Source organism: Vespa crabro, chromosome 3 (genome assembly GCF_910589235.1).
Source record: "Vespa crabro chromosome 3, iyVesCrab1.2, whole genome shotgun sequence".
Taxonomy (NCBI): Eukaryota; Metazoa; Arthropoda; class Insecta; order Hymenoptera; family Vespidae; genus Vespa; species Vespa crabro.
The window spans coordinates 6537097-6557755 of NC_060957.1; the positions used below are offsets into that span (position 1 = coordinate 6537097).

General features: G+C 31.0%; 1 protein-coding gene across 1 annotated transcript; it reads left to right on the plus strand.

Annotated features, from left to right (window-relative positions):
• Positions 1–7992: 7992 nt before the first annotated feature.
• LOC124422845 (potassium/sodium hyperpolarization-activated cyclic nucleotide-gated channel 1-like) lies at positions 7993–20169 on the plus strand. The gene is made up of 5 exons (XM_046959780.1): positions 7993–8108; positions 18516–18593; positions 18722–18886; positions 18978–19150; positions 19295–20169. The coding sequence occupies exons 1-5, from the start codon at positions 7993–7995 to the stop codon at positions 20167–20169; spliced, it is 1407 nt and encodes a 468-aa protein (XP_046815736.1).
• The last annotated feature ends 490 nt before the right edge of the window (positions 20170–20659 follow it).

Consider the following 20659-nt stretch of genomic DNA (forward strand, 5'->3'; position numbering starts at 1 on the left):
TCGCAAATTAACTTCAGTGATCATTCGTTAAAAAATATCATTTAAGAGGATCTCAATCTATAGCGATATCGACCACTTCATTTTCAACCACCTTTCTATCTATTCTCAATTTCAGTTCTACAGTAGCTCCAAAATCGCGGACGAGTGTTTTGGAGCCATCGTAGAACTTCTTAAATAGTAAGTGAATTTTTAAATCCCTCCGATTACTCAATCATATCAAGAACTAAAGGTCCGAATCGGCAAATATGATTGGTTGTAATTAATTAGTAGAAGAGCATTAAGCGACGAATAAATTTCTTCAGAGATTTCTTATTTTTTGATTTATTTATTAGATCAGGAGAAGGTCTTTTTGTTCAACCGCGTTAATTATAATTATTTGAAATTTTAAATATTTTAATATATTATCAAAAATTTTTCTCACGTGAAAATAGTAAAGAATTAATATTAATGAGTTATAATAAAGAATAAGGAAGATGACATTCGCGATGGATTCGAGTTGCTGGATTACAAGCAAAATTATATGATTATTTTTCTAACAAATAGAATAATCGCTTGTAAGAAGCAGTATCAAAGGATTTTTCATTAATATTATTAAATAAAAATTAATTAAATATTTAATCAATTTTGTTGATAAAAGAAAAGTCTCGATAGAGTCATTGCTTTTAAATGAAAAATGTCGAGTAGAATTATTGATAAAAGACAAAGACAAAGGATCATAACTCGTAGGCCCTAAAATAAATTAATTGATTTTTAGCTCAGAAATTTCAGCAATTAATATAATGTACTAATTATGTTTCTTCCTTTATGTATTCTCGATCTTTCAAATATATATATTCTCGATCTATATATACTCTCTTTATATATTCAATCTATATACTCTCTCTATATATTGAATTTCTATATATATTCAATTTATACATTATACACTCTCGATCGATAGAAGTAATCATTTTCTATGCAAAAATCTTTTCTAAATTGCATTAGGATTACGTTAAGATTGCGTTAAGATTGCCTTAGGATTCTGGAATTCATTCTGCATTTAGTGCTAAGAAAAGAAGAAGCTATATGACGAAGAGATCCTCATATACTGTGACTCTAGAAGGAAACTATAGACTATTGAGTTATTTTCACCAAAGGAGATTCATCAAAACCTTTCGAGAATGATCTTAGTCATATTTTAATTTTACCATATTGTCATTCAAAATGCTCTCATGATAGTGGTGTAGATTTGAAAAACTGAGATAACATAACATACCGTCTCCTGTCCCACACTGCCACACGTGCGCGAATAGGATTATTTCATATCTTATATATTTCTAATATCAAAGTCAAGTCATTAATTTTTCGCCTTCTTCTTTTCTAAGGTCTAATAAAATTTATAATTTTATTCTTATAAAATCAAGTTCTATATTAAAGTCATAGTTATGAAACATATAAGATATGACAATTGTGGGAACCACTGAAAGTGTATTGAACCAAGATGCACACGAAGCTGAAACGAGCATACCAGGATATGTGCCAAGTTCTCCCATTGCCTCGCATTACAGGGAAATAATTTTTGTTTAGATTAGAATCAAGAAATTTTCATTTTCTTTTACTTTTTTAAAATTACATTAAATTAAATTCAGAATTTTATCCGTCATAAGTAATACACACATACATACACATATATATATATATATATATTTTTTTTTTTCTTTATTTTCTTTCTTGTCTAGAAAATCAAATGCTATTAAAGTCATTAAAATAGAAATTTTTCGAATTACGAAACGAATAGGAAATGGCAATTGTGCAGAACACTAAAATCGCACGAAGATACACGAGGTCAAACCAGCCTATTATAATGTATGCTATGTTATTCATTTCCACCGTGTTATAGTAAATGATTAAGAAGTAAAAATTATTCATTTTCAATATGATTAAGTAATATGGATAAGTACTATATTCCGTTTAACGAGTCGAGTTAGTAGAGATAAACAAAACATTCGCATGCTAGGTATGTGATACATGAGATGAACATCAGCTATTGATTGTCAAACGATAATCAATTGAAAAATTCAGGAGCGAAAATACATGGGTCATTATTAGCTAATTTCAATTTTTCCGGCTTATAAGACAAATGATGTATTACTGATAGATTGTTGGAGTAATAGGGATCTGAAAGTTGTAAATACTCTCCTGTCCCGATCACGTACGTTTGTTTATTTCTACTGACTCGACTTGTTAAACGGAGTATAGTAGAACCTTTAAATCAGAATTATTTTCGGTTGATAATGTACTTTATTTGGCATTAGAGAAATAGTTTCTAGAAACTTATAAAAATCTTATATTTTTACTCTTTTTATAAATAAATTTAGATTTTCGATGAAATTTTAAATCACTCGCATAAAAAAGAAAAAGATTTAAAATTTTTAAATAGGATACAAGCAGGTTTCATTTTGAGGCATTCTTCTAATCAACTTTCAAGTATTTTCCAGTATCATGAACCAAACAAAAATAGTTAAGATCAAATATTATTAGGAACAGAAAATTTGTGAGTTATGTTATGATATGGAAAGACATATAATCTTTCAATTACGTGAAATGTCGAGTACTTTATTCCTATATTTCGATTAGATAAATAGAATTTTCGATACTATCGTTTTAAAATCAACCAATTTGAACCGGTTTACTTACGTACTTATTAGAGTAGATTTTAGAGTAAAGTCATCGTCATACTGTGGGTCTCCAGATATAATAACCTCCACGTGGTGAGACGTAGGTCGGTATTACTTAGGATATTCAAATCTAAATGTAGATTATATAACGCAAGTACTACCGAGCGAATGCATATTGCAATTTCTTTTCAAAATTTTTTTCTTTCTAATTCAAACTATACATTAATCTACTTACATTTTACATTGATAATTATACTTTGATAAAAAAAACAGATTAGATATAGTATGATTCTAAAATAATTTCTTAGACAAATACATGAAATTATGCCTATCGTTTTGTACCGACAATTCATCGTTCGAAAAAGAAAGAAAAAGTATTTCCGTAAAGGGTCATTACCATTCTCATTGCTAATGTTTGGATATCCTATGTAGAATTCATATCTTGGCAAATTACAAGGTTGAACGACAACGCTATTCTATCTCTAGCACTCTATCTCTAACCTTCCTCCGTTCACCTTAATCCTTTGAATTCGTTTCATCATTGCCTCTACCTTCTACTTGACCTTCACCTCATTTTATCAATTATCTAAAAGTACCGTTTCCATCGATTTCTTACTTTTTTATTCATTCATCAATATAAACGATTATAATTCCATACTAAAAAGAAGAATCGTCTTAATAAAAATCACATATATTGAAACATTTCTATCGATTGTATCTAGAAAAGCATCGTCGACGTACCAATTTCAATTAGTTCAATTTAATGTAATTACAATCGATTGTCGAGCTAGAATTGATATCGAATAACGAACATCGAGCGAGAACTTATAAATCAATAAAGTTCTTCCAACGTCGACTGCGGGGTAGTTTGTAATATTAATAAATAGTTCGTTAACGAAAAACGTTGATTAACGTTGATTTTCGAGATTTAAAAAAAGAACGTTTCCATGACGATTAGTTTCCTCTCTTGATTCACTTCCTTGTCCTCGTCCACGAATCCTATTTCCAATTGCAGAGGATCCATCTTTGTCATACTTGTCGATGCATATCGAGGATCCACGCACGTGCGCGTGCGTGCTCGTGCGCGGCCACCATGCGTAACGAGAAGCAGAGCGATAAGCCCAGCTACGCGACTCGCACGGAATTATTTGGTAAACTCACGTCTCCCGTTCGACCCAACCCACCAGTCAATTTCGTCGCTAGCTCTTGTTTACTCGTGCCTGACGTGAAAATCTTTTCTTCGAAATTTTGAGATCTCTCTATATATATATAGACTTCAAAATTATATATATATATATATAGATTTCAAAATTTCGAAGAAAAGATTTTCACGTCAAGCACGAGTAAACAAGAGCTAGCGACGAAATTATATATATATATGCATATATATATATGCATATATAAGCATATATATATGCATTTGAACTTCTCACCAAATTTCAGGTTAATCGATAATTCAAATAATATCGTACTCGTTTATATGTTATATTATTAACGATTATTTGATATTTTTATTTATTCGCGAAGACAAATTTTTTATTATTATTAATTTTTACAAAAGGATATTTTTAATAGGACGTTAAGTGTGAATTGTTAAAAAAAAAGAATTACGTCATTGAAAAAAAGAAATAGAATATGCTTGTGAATAAGTAAAATATAAATGTTCAATCGATTTTTTCGACTATTTAATCGTCTAGTTTAGCGTGTCCATCGATTTTCTCGAATTTTTCGAACACGTCATGGCACCGTTCACCCACCTACCGATAACACTATTTTATCCCATTTGTTTCCTTCTAGCCAACCGGTATTTCTTTATTTCTTCTCTCTCTTGATAATTCGTTCTCCAAATTGCGCTCCATTTCGCGTATACGTCGAATCATTAGCCACGGTTAACGCGAAATGGCTCGAGAGTTTACGAGCACGTTTTTACGCGCGATCGCACTGTGAAAACTTATAACGATACTGTAATTTATCGACCATGCATTCGTCCTTAATTTTATGGTAACGAATGAAAAAACAAAAGAATGAAAGAAATCTTGCATTTAATGAAACATAGTTCTTTTTACCTTCCTTATTAGGATTAGATCTAGTTTGATTCCCAAAATAAAATTTTTGTATCGTTTAATCGATCGTTCTTTACTAAATCCTTACGAATAATATCTTGTAATAGTGATCGATGGAATATACAAGCATTTTATGTTTCGTTTTGATCAGATTATATCGTACTGGTAGACTACTTGATAGAACAAGTTCGTTTACAGGACGAACGAACAGTCAGAACAATGTTCGATTCTATCACAAGTTCTCCGAAGCGACTGCTCGTCATATTTCTGAAAAAACATATGTTATGTGGTAGGAGATACGATATATTTTCTGCCGACGGAAGTATCTAGCAAAATGGAAATATTTATTTGACCTGAATGCCGATAGCGATAGAAAATCTCGTCATTCATTTTCTATACAATTTCGTTACTTTTCTGTCATTCGATTATCCGTCCTCAAAAATACTACGTTTTTCTTTTTTGTTCCTTTAAAAAAAAGAAAAAAAAAGAAGGAAAGAAAAAGTATAAAAAATATCAACGACGATAAGAAATGATACAAATAAAATAATCGATTTTATTACATATATCTTCAAGAATAAAGTTTGATAGACCTTGTTTGGAAGGAATAAGATAGGATAATTTTCATCGCACGCACAATACGATACATCGCTCGTTACGCATGATATATCGCTTCGTAGTAGTTCCTCTATGTACAACGTGTCTTCGTTACATATCCGTTCGTATCTCTCGCCACGTTTTGCGATACCGCATTCCATTACGCGAATTTTCAAAATAACGTCAATCATCTTCGTTAAATGTCCCGTTCGCTGGCCTCTTTTTTCTGTTTTTTTTTTTCGATCACAGTATCGTCAAACTTTTCATTCGCGAACGTCCACGAAATACGAGCTTTTTGATAAGCTCGTTAGTACGAGATATATAACGCTATAGATCGTGAACATTTACGATATGAGAAACATATGTAGGTAGATATTATAGGTAGAGCAAAACTTAAATGAAATGATATACCAACGTGAAATGAGATCGGGCGCTTATTTTATGTCAGAAATGATTTGAAGTCTGTTGATACTATTTCCTTCATATCATTTATTTTCAAGTTAACAAATTTTAAGGAAAAAAGAATAATTTTATTGATTCGAAAATTTGTGTTGCGAATTATAAGAGATATTGGAAAAAAAAATGTATTAGAATCAACGAATATGATATGATTCTCGTGACGACTTTCAAAAAGATCGCGATGGTAAATTTGAGTTCACCTATATGCTAATATTAAAGTTAGGATATGCATAACTTCCACCGAGGTGTATATCACCCACGGAAAGGAGCATCGCATACGACGAGGTCGAGTAAATCAAGTCGAACGAGCATAGACCTATTTTGAATTTGCGTGCAAGGGGACCGTCATGCATTTAGCTACTATATAAGTAAATGGAAATGCTTAAACGTCCTCGTTGCGCGTTATATTCCTGAGCACGAAAAGATTCGCGATTTATTTTTCAGTTAGCTTCATTATCGTTTATCAATGGGTGTTGTTATTCCGTTTAACGAGCAATCTTGATATATTTTCTTATTTTTTTCAACATTATAGTATTACAAAGAAGTCGCGATGTCCACCGTCAAGTAACTCGAATAAAAGTTAATCAAAATAATGGAATACTCGTTAAATTTCTACGAGTTTGACGGATCTACACAGTGTTACTCCTTTTTTTCTTTCTTTCTCTCTCTCTCTCTCTCTCTCTCCCCCCCTCTGTCTTTCCTTGAGAATCCAAAGTTTATGTTTACTCTAACTTCACCAAAGAATGTATTAAGTGTGTACTATCCGTCTCGAGAGTTTTACAGTTAGCATGAACGAGCGTTATGAGTGCCGAAGTATTCTGATTAAAGGAAAATCCGGAGTACGGACTGTAAACAACAAATACTCGAAAAGATCGCGATGAAAATTGCATTCTATGGAGAATCATCTCTCTCTCTCTCTCTCTCTCTCTCTATCTCTCTCTCTCTTTCTTTCTCTCTCTCTCTCTTTCTATCTAATTATCTATCTATTTATCTATCTATCTATCTATCTATCTATCTATCTATCTATCTATCTATCTATCTATCTATCCATTTATCTATCTATTTATTTATCTTTCTCTCTATTTCTATACTAAGAAATTGTAGCTTTGTCTGTCTCCCACTTAGCGAACATGTTTAAAGATTAGAATCAATGTCCCAACAATCTCTCTATCACTTTGACCAAGCTACGATAATCGAAGCTAACATAAGTTCGAAAGGAACTACACGTTCCCTTTTACTTCGGTTTTGACGCTAGTAGTCTACCATAGCGTTTGCAAGACCGCGAGCCAACTTTGAATACGTATATAGCAAAAGTTCGAAACTCGTAAGATGTCAGAAACTTTCAAAGATAATACAACAAGACGCAAATGCACTCTGGCAGCCTCGTCAGCAGCGAGGCAAGCAACTTTCCCAATTTGCTATCCATGACTGCGACTGCAGATTCTAACTCAGTCCTTTAAATATTCATCAAATTGTCCAAACACATATATCTACTAGAAACATATTGCATTATTATTATTATTATACCGATAATATCGATTCAATTTCATTAAAAAATATCTTATACCATAGAAAATATAAACAAAAGTATTATACATATATAAAACGTACATATATAAATCCTGAAATTTTTCATTATTTCGAACGTTAATTATTCGACTGTATTATTATTACTACTTTCGTAACGTTTTAAATCCTTTTCGAAAAGCATAATCGTACTAACCGGCCGAATAAACGCTCGAAGAAAAGGAAAAAAATACAAAAGAAAATTCATATATTAATTTAATATACTATATTGTTGAACAAACGAACGAACGAACGAACGATACACTATTAACAAGAGTATTGGAGGAGATAAAGGGCTTAAGAATAATAACACTTTCGCGAGCCCCACGTGAAACACATATTTGGAAACGTGGTAATCGTTTGGAAACATTTTATGAAGTAAGAAAGAAATAAAAAGAAAAAATAAACAAGACAAATGTTAAACCGCTTCTGGGAAATAAAAAAAAAAAAGAAGAAAGAGAGAGAATATATATGAAGAGTCATAAATAGATCGCCAAGTATTCACGACTCGCATCATTTACAGCAAATATATCCACATATAGGTATAAATCTATATACTTACGTATATACGTATGTATTTATCTACGATATGGCGCGAGTAACGTAGAGAGAAGATTCTGGGCGACGTTTTATTTAACGTTTACGATAGCAATATGCCAAGAGATCGTTATCCTAAAGCCACATTTTTCAGAGTTATCGTCGAATACGTTGGCGTAAATTGGGCTGCCGTCGTAAATGAAAATGTGTGCAGTGGTCGTACGTCATTAAGGTGCGATGATCCACGATGGTAGGAAACGTCAAAAGTGTTTTCTCTTTCTCTCTTTGTCATAGAATTGTAGAATGAGAGAGAGAAAGAGAGAGAGAGAAAGAGAGAGAGAGAAAGAGAGAGAGAGAGATAGAGAGAAAGAGAGAGATAGAGAGAGAGAGAGAGAGAGAGAATAGTAGTTTAAAGAGACTGTAGAAGATTTAACAGTCCATATAATTCTGTACCGCTGAGAGAGCACATGGCGTGGAACTACGCGTTGCATATACAGTGGACATTAACGCGTTACACCGACTAACATGTTAAAAACAACGTTAAATTTGTTGCATAAAGTTTTCCTCCTATCTCGTTGCTGGATTTCGCTTAATTTCGAGTCACCGATGTTGGACGACCGGCCAGGGATTCTCAGCCTTTTTCGTTTTTCCCCTAAAACATTTTTTTCATTTCTCTTTCTCTCTCTCTCTCTCTCTCTCTCTATCTATCTCTATCTCTATTTCTATCTTTATCTCTTAAAACAAAAGGAAAGGAAAAGAAATAGAAAAATGAGAGGCCTTTCATCTCCTCCTTCTCCTACTCTTTATCCTATCGACGTGAGAACGTATTCGGCTGCGACGATTTATTCGGAATAATGGCAGGAAGATCCTTTGTCTTTTGGAGGAATAAGAGAAGAGAGAGAGAGAGGGATACCGCAAATGTTGGCTCTCTCTCGACTCGACTGGTAGGATTCGCTAGGTCAAACTAGGTCCACGATAGTGCACATAACCGGTGCTGTGCATACTTTGACAAGTTTACGACGTTTAACGGGATGCAAATGCCTGTTAGAAGTGCGTTCGCACGTGCGTCTATACGAACGATAAAGAATGCAATACACATGAGATGTTAGAGGATAGAGATAGAGAGAGAGAGAGAGAGAGAGAGAGAGAGAGAGAGAGAGAGGGAGAGAGAGAGAGTGAGATAGAAGAATGTCATTACAAGATCGTAGGTAAACTGTTGGTTTGGAAGGGGTGGTTAAAGGGTGGTAATAGAAGTGGGGGATGAGAATGCTACCCTAATCCTCGTATAACGTCGAGGGGTGTCAAATGGGGTATATGGAAGGGATGAGATTGGGCGTTTTCTCAGTTAGACTGGCCCGATGCCAACTACCGGACAGTGAAAACGATGTTTCAGCTTGCGATGTAATCGGTACATGTATTGTATATATATATATATATATATATATATATATATATATATATATGTTTGTATATATAGATATTGTATATATATACAAGAATATACGTATAATATTGTGGCTTACGCACCCTTCCAATTCACATAACAAAAGTAAAGTACTTACGACCACCAGTTGCAGAGTTCCTTTTGTCAGAATGGCTATATTAATAGTGAATTATTCTAAATCACTTTCTCCCCTCCAAGAGATTGTCTTTTGAAAATTATTTTATATTTTCGTTCTGAACGTTCAGTCGATTTAATGTATTGACGAACAAACGTTAAAGAGAAATTTTTTCTGTGTTATAAAAAAGAGAATTAATTTAAAGCCCAATATCTATTTTTATTTTTATTTCAAGATTCATATGGTACGATATTTTTCCATACATGAGAAATTACTTAGACGAATGTGATTCTAAAATGATTTTTTTCATAATATATTTTACTCATCAAAAAGAAAATCTAGTTATTTTGATCAAGTTCTAATGTCTCAACGTCGCTTCAAATTTCGTTAGGCGTAAGTCTTAGCGAGTATTTTAATGAAATTCGAGATAGAAATTCGACAAAGTTGAATCGAGAGGCACGTTAGCTACTCCAAGAGAGAGATAGATAGATAGATAGATAGAGAGAGAGAGAGAGAGAGAGAGAGAGAGAAAGAGAGAGACAGAGAGTCCTCGAAACCGTAGACAAATTTAGTCCTCGCTTCCTTGGCATCGGACAATTACTCCCGGCGTATCCGCAACACGACTATGAATTCCGCTCAAATTTCGACGCAGTTAGATGCTCAGGACGTTGAGCACGAGCTCTTGCAAGTACTCGCTACTACCTCGAAACATCCATCTCCTGCCCTAATGAGGAACAGAATACGCTATCTGTGAATAACTTATACTTACAAGCTAGATATCCTACGAATTCTCTTTGGATTATTACGATCCAGTCGTTTGTGGCCTGCTTTATCTCTTCCGATCTTATCTAACAACGATTCCCTATCAATCCTCACGTCGTTTGAAAGAAATAATATATGTATATAAAAAGTAAAATCCAAGAATCAACACGTACCAATACATCTATAAAAATTGTACATAAATTTATTTCATAAATAGAATATCAATTAAAAAGGAAGAATCTCATATTATATATTATCATATTTAATATTAACAATTTTCAAAAGGATAATACTTATTATTTATATTTTCGAATATTTTTATTTTCAAATTTGATATAAGGAATATCAAACGATATACTTGAACTATCCTTTTACTGATGACGAGCAAATCGAAGCACAAATTCGTTTTTATCGTTTCGCTTTTCGACGAAAACTGTCTGTACTATATCTCTCTTTCTCTACCTTTCATCCATCTATCGAATCCATCTTCGTTACATCGTTGCTAGAAACGATACGGTCGATATAATCGACGAGTTTTCTTCAAGCGACGAGTCTTCGTCTTTTACACTGAGAGAAATACTCTTCGTAGGAAATGTAATAAGAAAGAAGAAAGAGAGAAAGAAATATAGAAAGAAAGATAGAGAAAAATGAAGAGGAGAGTTACGTCGGGTGGTAAGAAGCGATATCACGTATGTTTGGCGTCTTCTTTCCAGAGAAAGAAAGAGAGAGAGGGGGGAGGGAGGGAAGAGGGAGAAAAGTACGATTTTGCTTGGCTGGTCAGACGTAAGAACGAACATCTCGCTTTTATTTCTGTCGTAGCTCCTAACGAGATATTGATACAGCAACGATACCAACCATAACTTTTCAAGACAGCCATCTCACACGTTCTTACCTCTATATATATGTACATATGGTATCTATGTACATATACATATACATATGTACGTGTGGTAACGAATAAAATTGATGCATTTTCAATTCTATCTAATAGTTTTTTTTCTTTTCTTTTCTTTTCTTTTTTTTCTTCATAAATATCATAAATGTATTTTTATTATATTCTACTTCATAAGCGATCCTGATATAAAACAAATACAAATTCTCGTATAATATTAGAATTTTTTTTATCCACGTAATTTACTCGTTATAGATAATTTCATAAATAAAACCGATTATTAAATATTACTATAAATTATTTGTTTTTGTTAAAAATATATGGATATATTTAATACGTTGACGTTGGTATGTACTACTGATGGCTCAAACGAAATAAACTCATCGAACAATGCAATATAATTTTAAATATCGCTTAAATTTGCTGCTAGTAAAATTTTTTTTTATTTTTAATAATTATATATTATTATTTAATAATTATATATAAATTAAAAACTAATTTGTCTTTTTAATATTTAATTCTAATTATAATCTACAATAAATAATAAAGTAAGATGATTTATTACTGTTCATACAGTTTTTTTAAAACAATTTAAACATAATGGTGGCTGATCTTTACAAAGAACCATTCGATGCAGTAAAATACAAATTACAGCATCAACGTGTTAAAAATAAAATCTGATGAAAGAAAAAGAGAGAGAGAGAAATCAAACGGTGATCCTTAGATCACTATATGCCATTTCAATCCGCCAACATACATATATACATATATATACACATACAAATACACACTAAATATAGAATAGTCTATAGCATCTGTATGTCGTTAGACCGAGGATGGGCTACGGTAAATCCACCTTAGTATGTGCGGAGACTTGCGAAGGTAGCCCGAATAACCACCCTTCTTGTTCTCGAGCATCGTCCATAACATCGTTCCAGAGTTTCAGGACACTGGCGGACGACTTGAAAATTTATTACCAGGATATAAGGAGAAGAAAAAGACACAAAAAGGGAACGTATAACGAAGGACGGAGAAAGTTACGGATAAGTCGACATCTCAGCGATATACTAGCCTTGAAAACCGCGATCCTAACTCCCTAGGGACGAATAAAAATGGACGACTTTAAATTGTCCGTACCGTTTAGCAAATAGATTCTTTAAAAAATGTGTACACTTTTCACGAAAATCTTACAACGATTCGGAAACAACCGAAAATCTATGCTGAATATTTTAATAATAAATTATTTAAAGATTGGATTTTTATAATGTAAAAGGAAGAAATAAAAAGTTGAGAATATAAACGATTAATAAATGATCGGTATAAAATCGAGAAACTCAGCATACTGTAACGAATGTGTAATTTTATGTTAAAATATAAATTACTATGTATTGCTTTTTAATAAGAATATTTGTATGTTTCATGTTAATTAAATGGTTCAGATAAATCATACAGTATTGCCTCGAGTAAATCGACAAAATCGGACAACTGTATATCGAGTACTAAAAACTAAATATTTTATTCATGTTACCGATATTTGTTTCGATTCAGATTTAAAGAATTTATTACGAATCAGATTTCAAAGGATTATAAAATATAGATTTAGTATTCAAATTAGAAAATATTTTTATAAAAATGTGCGAACCATGAGACAAAACAAAAATAAACACGTAATATTCATTATAAGTTAGGTTATGTATTCTGTAATCTTTACTTTGATATTTCACTAAACGTATAAACCATATTAACCCAAAGGTGCAAGAAGCAACGAGAACGCTTTAGAAACTCGGCGCTTGTTACGCAGTTTAAAATACTTACTCGTGAGATAAGATCCGAAATTTAAAGCGTCAAAAGGCAAGCGTGGCTTTGGGAGCGCTAATTTGCTTAGCATTTGCTTATATGTAGAATACAAAATGTAAAAGAGTCTAAACACGATAGGCTAAGTGTAAAATTTTTAAAGGAATATAATGTTTATCATTTTTCATATTCTATTGTTAATAATTGTAAATGATAAATAATAATTAGCTATAATTGCAAAATATTATTAATTAGAGTTTTGTCGACATTAATTTGAGTTAATTATTGAGATATTTAATAATATATAAATATTTAAGAATATATAAATCGAAAGTATTAATATAACAATAAATAAATTCGCTTAAGTATATGATTTTTAAATATTTGTAAGTAATTGTCCGCAATATGTAATAAAATTGAAAGATATAAAGTGCTGCCCTCCAAAGAGTCAGAAACTATCAATTAAAAGAATGTATTTACCGACGTTACAAATTTCAACATGTTATATATTTATTTCTATGATCGACATATTCAAATTATGATATTTCCTTTTTAAGGATAAAGTTTAACTTCCTATTCTATTGACAATTAAGATAACGTTTGCATTTTTTTATCTTATATAATATTGAGTCGATAAAATAGATAACTGAATACTTATAGAAGATAAAGCGGATGAACTCCGATGATAAAAGCTTATGATAAAACAGGAAGAAATTATCCATTGACAAAGCTAATGATATTCATAGCTGGATATTAATAATCATATCATGATAAGATGAATAAAAGCTTATAATTGATATTCTATGAAAGCAGTTCGTTTATCTGATTCATTAATAAATTGTGATTTCAAAAACACGTTGAAGTACAAATGATTACAAATTTCTAAAAATAAATGTTTGAAATTCATTAACTCTACAACTTTTACAGCAACACTAATAATTAAATAATAATATCATTGCAGTAAATTTTTCATTATCAATATTTCTTCCAAACAATTCTAACTTACCAAATTGATAATATTTTCAGTAGGAAGTAAATTATCGAGTTTAAAACGATGAAATCATCATTTTACATTTCGTATATAAAATAATTATTTAAATTCGCTTAAATATCAATATTTCATATCATCGCATAGAAGCCAACAAGTATTTTAATTTTTTGACAATTATAACAATTTAATTCTAATTATTTCTATTAAAGCTGTTCACTATCCCTGATTTTATAATGATTTACACCATCAATGAGAACAGGCATAATTCTTGACCGATTTTGATGAAAAAGATTTTATTTTAAAGATGAAGCTTTAATTTAGGATATATCTTTTTTGAATTTTTGAAAAAACTTTATTTTCTTCAAAAACGTCGTATTAAAAAATAACATTTTTTAATAATAATTAATGCACAAATAAAAAGCTTTTCTAAAAATTTGAAAAATATATATCGTAGAAAAAATCTTCATCCTTAAAACGAGATATTGTTCATTAAAATCAGTAAAGAATTATACCTTTTCTTATTATTGGCGTAAATGCTGTTTTCGACATTTTTCGCGTAGAAAGTTCTGTACTGTGGCGCCTCTCGAAATTTGCGGCAAAAGAGAAGAAGCTCATAACCTTCTACTACATTACTATTCTATGTCACATTAGAATGGGGCATGTTTGTTCTTGAAGTAGCGTTTATCTGCTTGTTGTGTACATAAATAACAGATGCTCAGATTTCCTGAATCATTCCAAATGCAAAGAAATGCATTTTACGATGCTCGCACGGAGAATCTACGGTACTTACTCAGTTATTTTTTGAACAAATAATTCTAAAGAAAAAGAAATAAAAATAAAGAAATAAAGAAATATGTAAAAAAAGAAATTCGTGTACTATGTCACAAAGATTGTTATGCCTAAGAAATTTAAAATAATTTTAATAAAAAATTCCAATACTGTAAAATTTTGATCTCCGGGGAAATTAAAATAATCATAGTTGACTTTATGTAATATAAACATTCGGTCTTTTAATTAACTTTGATGATTACCGAGTTAGTTTTCTTTTGAATTCCGACGTGTGAACATAGAAAATCTCTTTTTCTAAACCATATAAATTAATGCTTTCCATAATTTTTCAATTATTTAAACAATCTTTAATGTACACGACGTACAATAAAGTAATATTTAAACAATAATACATTTGCTTAAAAAGATTAAAAAAACGGAAACGCGGAAAAAACTTACAATAATTTTAATTTCTTTTGCATTAGACTTAAATGTTGAACTGGCGTTTGTTGATTAAGTCAAAAAAATCAAACTTTTAATCGACTTTGACTATTACTAGATCAGTCTTTCTTTGGATTCCGATGAATAATCATCGAAGCTCTCTCAGAATGTCTTTCCTGCAAGTAGCAATAAAGACTTAAAGTAAGTATATTTTTATATCATATATTTCTTGAATAATTTATAGTAGTTTCTTATTATAATACTGATACTAATTTTTTTTTCTGTTTAAAAACTTCATTGTAATCGTGTGCATAGCAATGAAGTAATCGAATGTTTGCATCGCTAAAATAAAAATATCGCGAAGTAGAAGCAATGTTTGTTCGTTCGCGTTTTGCGATTTAAATAACAAGTGAACTTGCATCAACTGCTTGCAATGAAATCATTAGAGTCAGTATTGGTTTGCAAAGTTTTTTGCTTTTTTAACAATAACACAAAATGTATTTACAAAAGGCAATAGATTTTCGCGAATTCACTTCAATAAGTATTTGTTAAAAAATAACTATCATAAATTAGAGTCAGTGCATCATTGAAGAGGATGTCGACTTACCTCATTTTCAATCATCCTCAATTTCGATCTAAATCGAAAATGATTATTTTAGAGCCGTCGCAGATTGCTCTAAAAAAGTAAGTGAATTTCTTATATTTCGTAAATAATAAGTGAATTTTTAAGTCCCCCTGATCATTCAATCATGTCAAGGATTAAAGATCCGAATCGACAAGAGTGATTGGTTGTAATTAATTAGTAGAAGAGCATTAAGGGACGAGTAAATTTCTTCGGAGATTTACTCGTAAATAGTTTCGTGATTTTTTATTTTTTTTATTAGATCAGGATAGGGTGTTCTTGTTCAAATCTGTTAATTATAATTATTTGAAATTTGGAATATTTTAATATATTATCAAAAATTTTTCTAGCGTGGAAATAATAAAGAATCGATATTAATGAGTTTTAATAATGAATGACCAAGGCGATATGGATAGTTTCTGAATTACAAGCGGAACTGTATAATTTTTTTTCTAACGAATAGAATAATCGCTTATAAGAAGGAACGCCCAAGGATTTTTCATTAATATTATTAAATAAAAATTAATTAAATATTTAATCAATTTTGTTGATAAAAGAAAAGTCTCGATAGAATCATTACTTTTGAATGCAAAATGTCGAATAGAATTATGATGTGATCCATGGATTGAATTCATGGACATTTGTACGGGCTGCTGTTTCAGTATCGTGTAGAGCTCTCAGTTGGAAGCCTTGGGAAGGACTTTTCGATGAGGACCCTCAGATGAGGAAAAATCGAACTCCATTTTGATTGGATATAGCCTGATATTCAATATATCCGAATAATATTCAATATCTACCTCTTGTTCTGCGTTTGATCGTTGTCATGTGCTCGTACATTAGGTCTTTCTTTTCTTTTCTTTCTCAAACTCTCTTTTCTATCTTATATTTCTTCTCTTTCTCTTCTTCTTTTCCAGAAATCATCAAGGGATAGATTCATCTATGATTAAATGAGTCTAATATATCGGATGAGTCTGACGTCGAATGGCTCGGTTCATTATCGATTTTTACGCGAGAATACGGGAAGGATAAGTAGAATACTCGCGCACGTGTCAGTAGCCACAGGCGTGGGTGTTCTTCAGCACGATTAAAAGTCCTATATAAGACTTCGTTTTATTTGTTCGAAAAATCGATTAGTTTATCTCGAGATCGTGAATTTTAGAACAGTCACCGTTTTTCTAACATTCGCGTGGATATCCAAGCGTAAATTCAAATGGACTTCGTTGTATTGTTTGAGATTCGGGGTATACGAGTAGTTCTACTTAGTATGAGAATATATGTAGCTGCTGAAGTTGCGACGGTCCTATTATTCGTAAGCGGGAACTGACCTTCCGTCAGATAGCGTTGGAAGTCAAAATTGTCAGTTAGCTCATATCACTTCGGATTTCAACGTAGAATTACCGTTATTTTAATACTTACGTAAATATTTTAGATTAAAGTCGATAAATAAGAGTGACTTTAGAATAGTCATTGTTAGCCTGTGGGTCTCCACATGCAGTAACTCCACATAATAAGATTTATCGGTAATACTTGCGATATTGAAATCTGATTATAAATCACTCAACGCAAGCAGTACGAATGGTTGGATATTTCGATGTATTTTCAAAATCTTTGCAATCTAATTCTGATTAAACATTAAAGTACTAACACTTTACGTTGCCAATAATTCTTCTATCTGCAAATAAATAAAATATAAATAAATTCAAAGATAATTACTTTAAATTTGAAAATTTATATACTATCATATGTGTTAATTATATTTATTATTTATACTTTTATAATAAACCAAATGCGTATCGACGTCGTATCTAGCACGTATCACTGCGAGACTCACGTTACCATCAAAAAAAAAGAAAATACATATAATAGACTAAAAAGTGAATTCACAGCTATCACACGACACCAATTGTTATGTATGTGCGAGAAAGGAATAAACAAACAAACTTATATACCAATACGATAATGGAATGGTAGGAACAGCGTTACCCGTTTGTATTTGTAATTAATATCTATCTTATTAATATCAATCCATTTCTGTCACTAAAGTCACGCACACTTCGAATATTAAGTAGTGAACAGTCTTAAATAAAAAAAAATAGAACATTATTATTATCAACAATAATTTCCCATAATTGACAAAAAAAGACCCCCAATATGACCAACCGAACAGACGATAAAACAAAAATCTTCTATAACCGATTAAAAAAATGGATCTACTACTACTAATAGCACATTCGATAAATAATAGTCAATTATTGCTTGCCGATGAAACAGAGATCTACTATTACCTACTGATAAGATAGATTTACAATTACCGATTGATTAGTCAACAAAATGATAATCTTCTAATGCCATAAATGAGTTATTAGTGTAAGATTAAAATACTCAATCGGTAATAATAAATCTTATTTTTTTATCATCTGTCGGTAAAATAAATTCTTACTTTTTTTTTAATTTACTGTTTTATTTGATATTATAGGATAAAAGGATAAAGAAACTCAACACATTTAATAAAAAGAGAAAAATTAGAACAATAACAATATTCAAGGCATATGACTTCGAATCGTCTTAATTTCTATCGATTCTTTTCTTTTGTTTTTCGCATTATACAATCATCGCTCTGACAACTTAATATATTAGAAAATAAGGATTACTTAATAGAGAAATAAAATGTATTTTAACTATGAAAATACATTTTCGTCACAAAATGTATCGTCCTATCATATAAGTCGTCTGCAAAAATTGTTGCATAATTGCCGTAATTTCTTCATGATTTCTTTTACAAATCCAAATGCTCAAAGATATTTGCGCAGCCAAACAGCACTATTAAATGAAAAACGTCGACACATTCAAAACTACAAGAACATAATTCATCCATTTAGTAATTTTAGGTAAGAATAATAAATCTTGTTATTTTTAAATTAATTTTAAATAAAGGAAATATAATTTTTTAATGTTCAAATTTTATCAAAGAAACCAATCGTAAATAAATAAAGTATTTAAATAAAATATTTCTCAGATATTACTGGGACATCTTGCTCATCGTGGGAATGATAATTATCCTGTTGATAACACCATATCAAGCGGCATTTAGTATCACTCAAGAGACTCTCGTTCCAACATTCATTAAAAATTCTTTACTCCTTCTCTGTTGCGGAGACATGTTCGTTAATATATCTACCGGGTGAATACAATTACAATGAATTATATAAAGACGATGAAATAGGTTATCTACAAATGAAATGAATAACAAGGAAATATTTATTTTTGTTTAGGTACTTCGATAAACGTCGATCAATCGTCGAGATGGAACGGAAAAAAATTATAGAACGATATGTAAAACATGGTACATTCTTTACCGATCTTTTTGGCTCTTTTCCAACGGACGTGATATTTGTGAATATGTGGAACGAATGCAAAGTAACCCGAAAAATAGTTTCTTTACTTTGTATCTTTCGATTTTTTTCTCTTAAAGCTTATATCGACAAATTATCATGTACTAAAAAAATATCAATATTTCATTACCGCCACATTATTATATTCTTTTGGTTGATCATTTTCATTCACTGGCTATCCTGCATCTTTTGGCTAGTACCTATAGTAATTATTTCAATGAAACAACCAGATTATACTAGAACCAATTTTTGGATTGATGATGCTGATCTTTGGGATAAGCCCACAGATACACAGTATTTCTTTTCATTACTGCTGACAATAGGAAATTGTTTGAGATCCGGGTTCCTTAAAAATGATCGACGAAATGTTTTTGATCTCTACGTAATAATAATTGCCCAAATAATGGGTACCCTACTTATGTCGTTACTCATAGTAAGATTGATGCAATATATGAAAGGAACTTACTCTTCAAAATTTAAATATCAATGTGCCGTTCGTCAATTGAACCAATACATGAGACACAAACAACTTCCACGTCGAACTCAACGTCGAATAATTAATTATTATGAATTTCGTTTTCTACATCATTACTTTCGTGAATCTGATATAATCAATACTTTGTCATTACAATTACGTCAGGAAATTATTATGCTTTCTTGTCAAAAACTCGTAGAAAACGTTAGTTTTTTTGATAATCTTCCATTTGCTCTTTTAAATCATATAGTAACTCTATTGAAATCCGAAATTTTCTTGACGAACGATGTGATCATACGAGCGAACGAACGAGGTAATTGCATGTATTTTATTGGCAGTGGTACCGTCGCAGTTTATACGATTTCTGGTAAAGAAGTTTGCCATCTTGAGGATGGTGCTTATTTCGGTGAGATTGCTCTTGTAATGACGGACGAACGTAGAGTTGCCAGCGTAGTTGCTGTTGAGATTTGCAAACTTTATCGACTCGATCGTGTCGATTTTACTCGTACGATTCACCGTTACCCTATGTTGTGGGATAATATCAAGAAAATTGCTATTGAGAGACATGAAAGAACTATGATGCTTGATACTTACTAATTTGTGTAATTTTCAATATTTATTGTGTTCTTATAATTAATATTTCATACTTTAAATTTACATATGTACGTATATAATTTTAATAATACATGAACGTGACCATAATTTCAATTTAAAAATGTAATATGTTTATATATTGTATATATATTCATTTTATGGTATTAATATTATTTTAAAACTCGATACAAAAAATGTTGTTTATATTCTCAACTGATGAAAATTTTAACCGTTTTTCGGGAATGAGCAATACTATCCGTGATAATTTATGATAATTAAAAATAGCTCAACTACATATTTTTCATTAACATTTTGATACTACAGACATCTTCTTCTGATTTCTATGATATATATCTTTCTGATAATCTATTCTTATGATTATTATGCAACATGATCTATAGCAAGTGTACTTAAATATTAAGTCGTTACCGCATATGCGATACGAGAGAACTAATCATAATACAAAATTGTATCTATGACAGAGTCTTGTGTT

What these genes read in the sequence shown, in the direction of transcription:
- LOC124422845 (XM_046959780.1), top strand. Translation starts at nt 7,993, where the DNA reads ATGCCAAGAGATCGTTATCCTAAAGCCACATTTTTCAGAGTTATCGTC. An exon ending in CATCCATTTAGTAATTTTAG is followed by an intron (nt 18,594 to 18,721) that starts GTAAGAATAATA and finishes AATATTTCTCAG; the next exon opens with ATATTACTGGGACATCTTGC. An exon ending in AAAAATAGTTTCTTTACTTT is followed by an intron (nt 19,151 to 19,294) that starts GTATCTTTCGAT and finishes TCTTTTGGCTAG; the next exon opens with TACCTATAGTAATTATTTCA.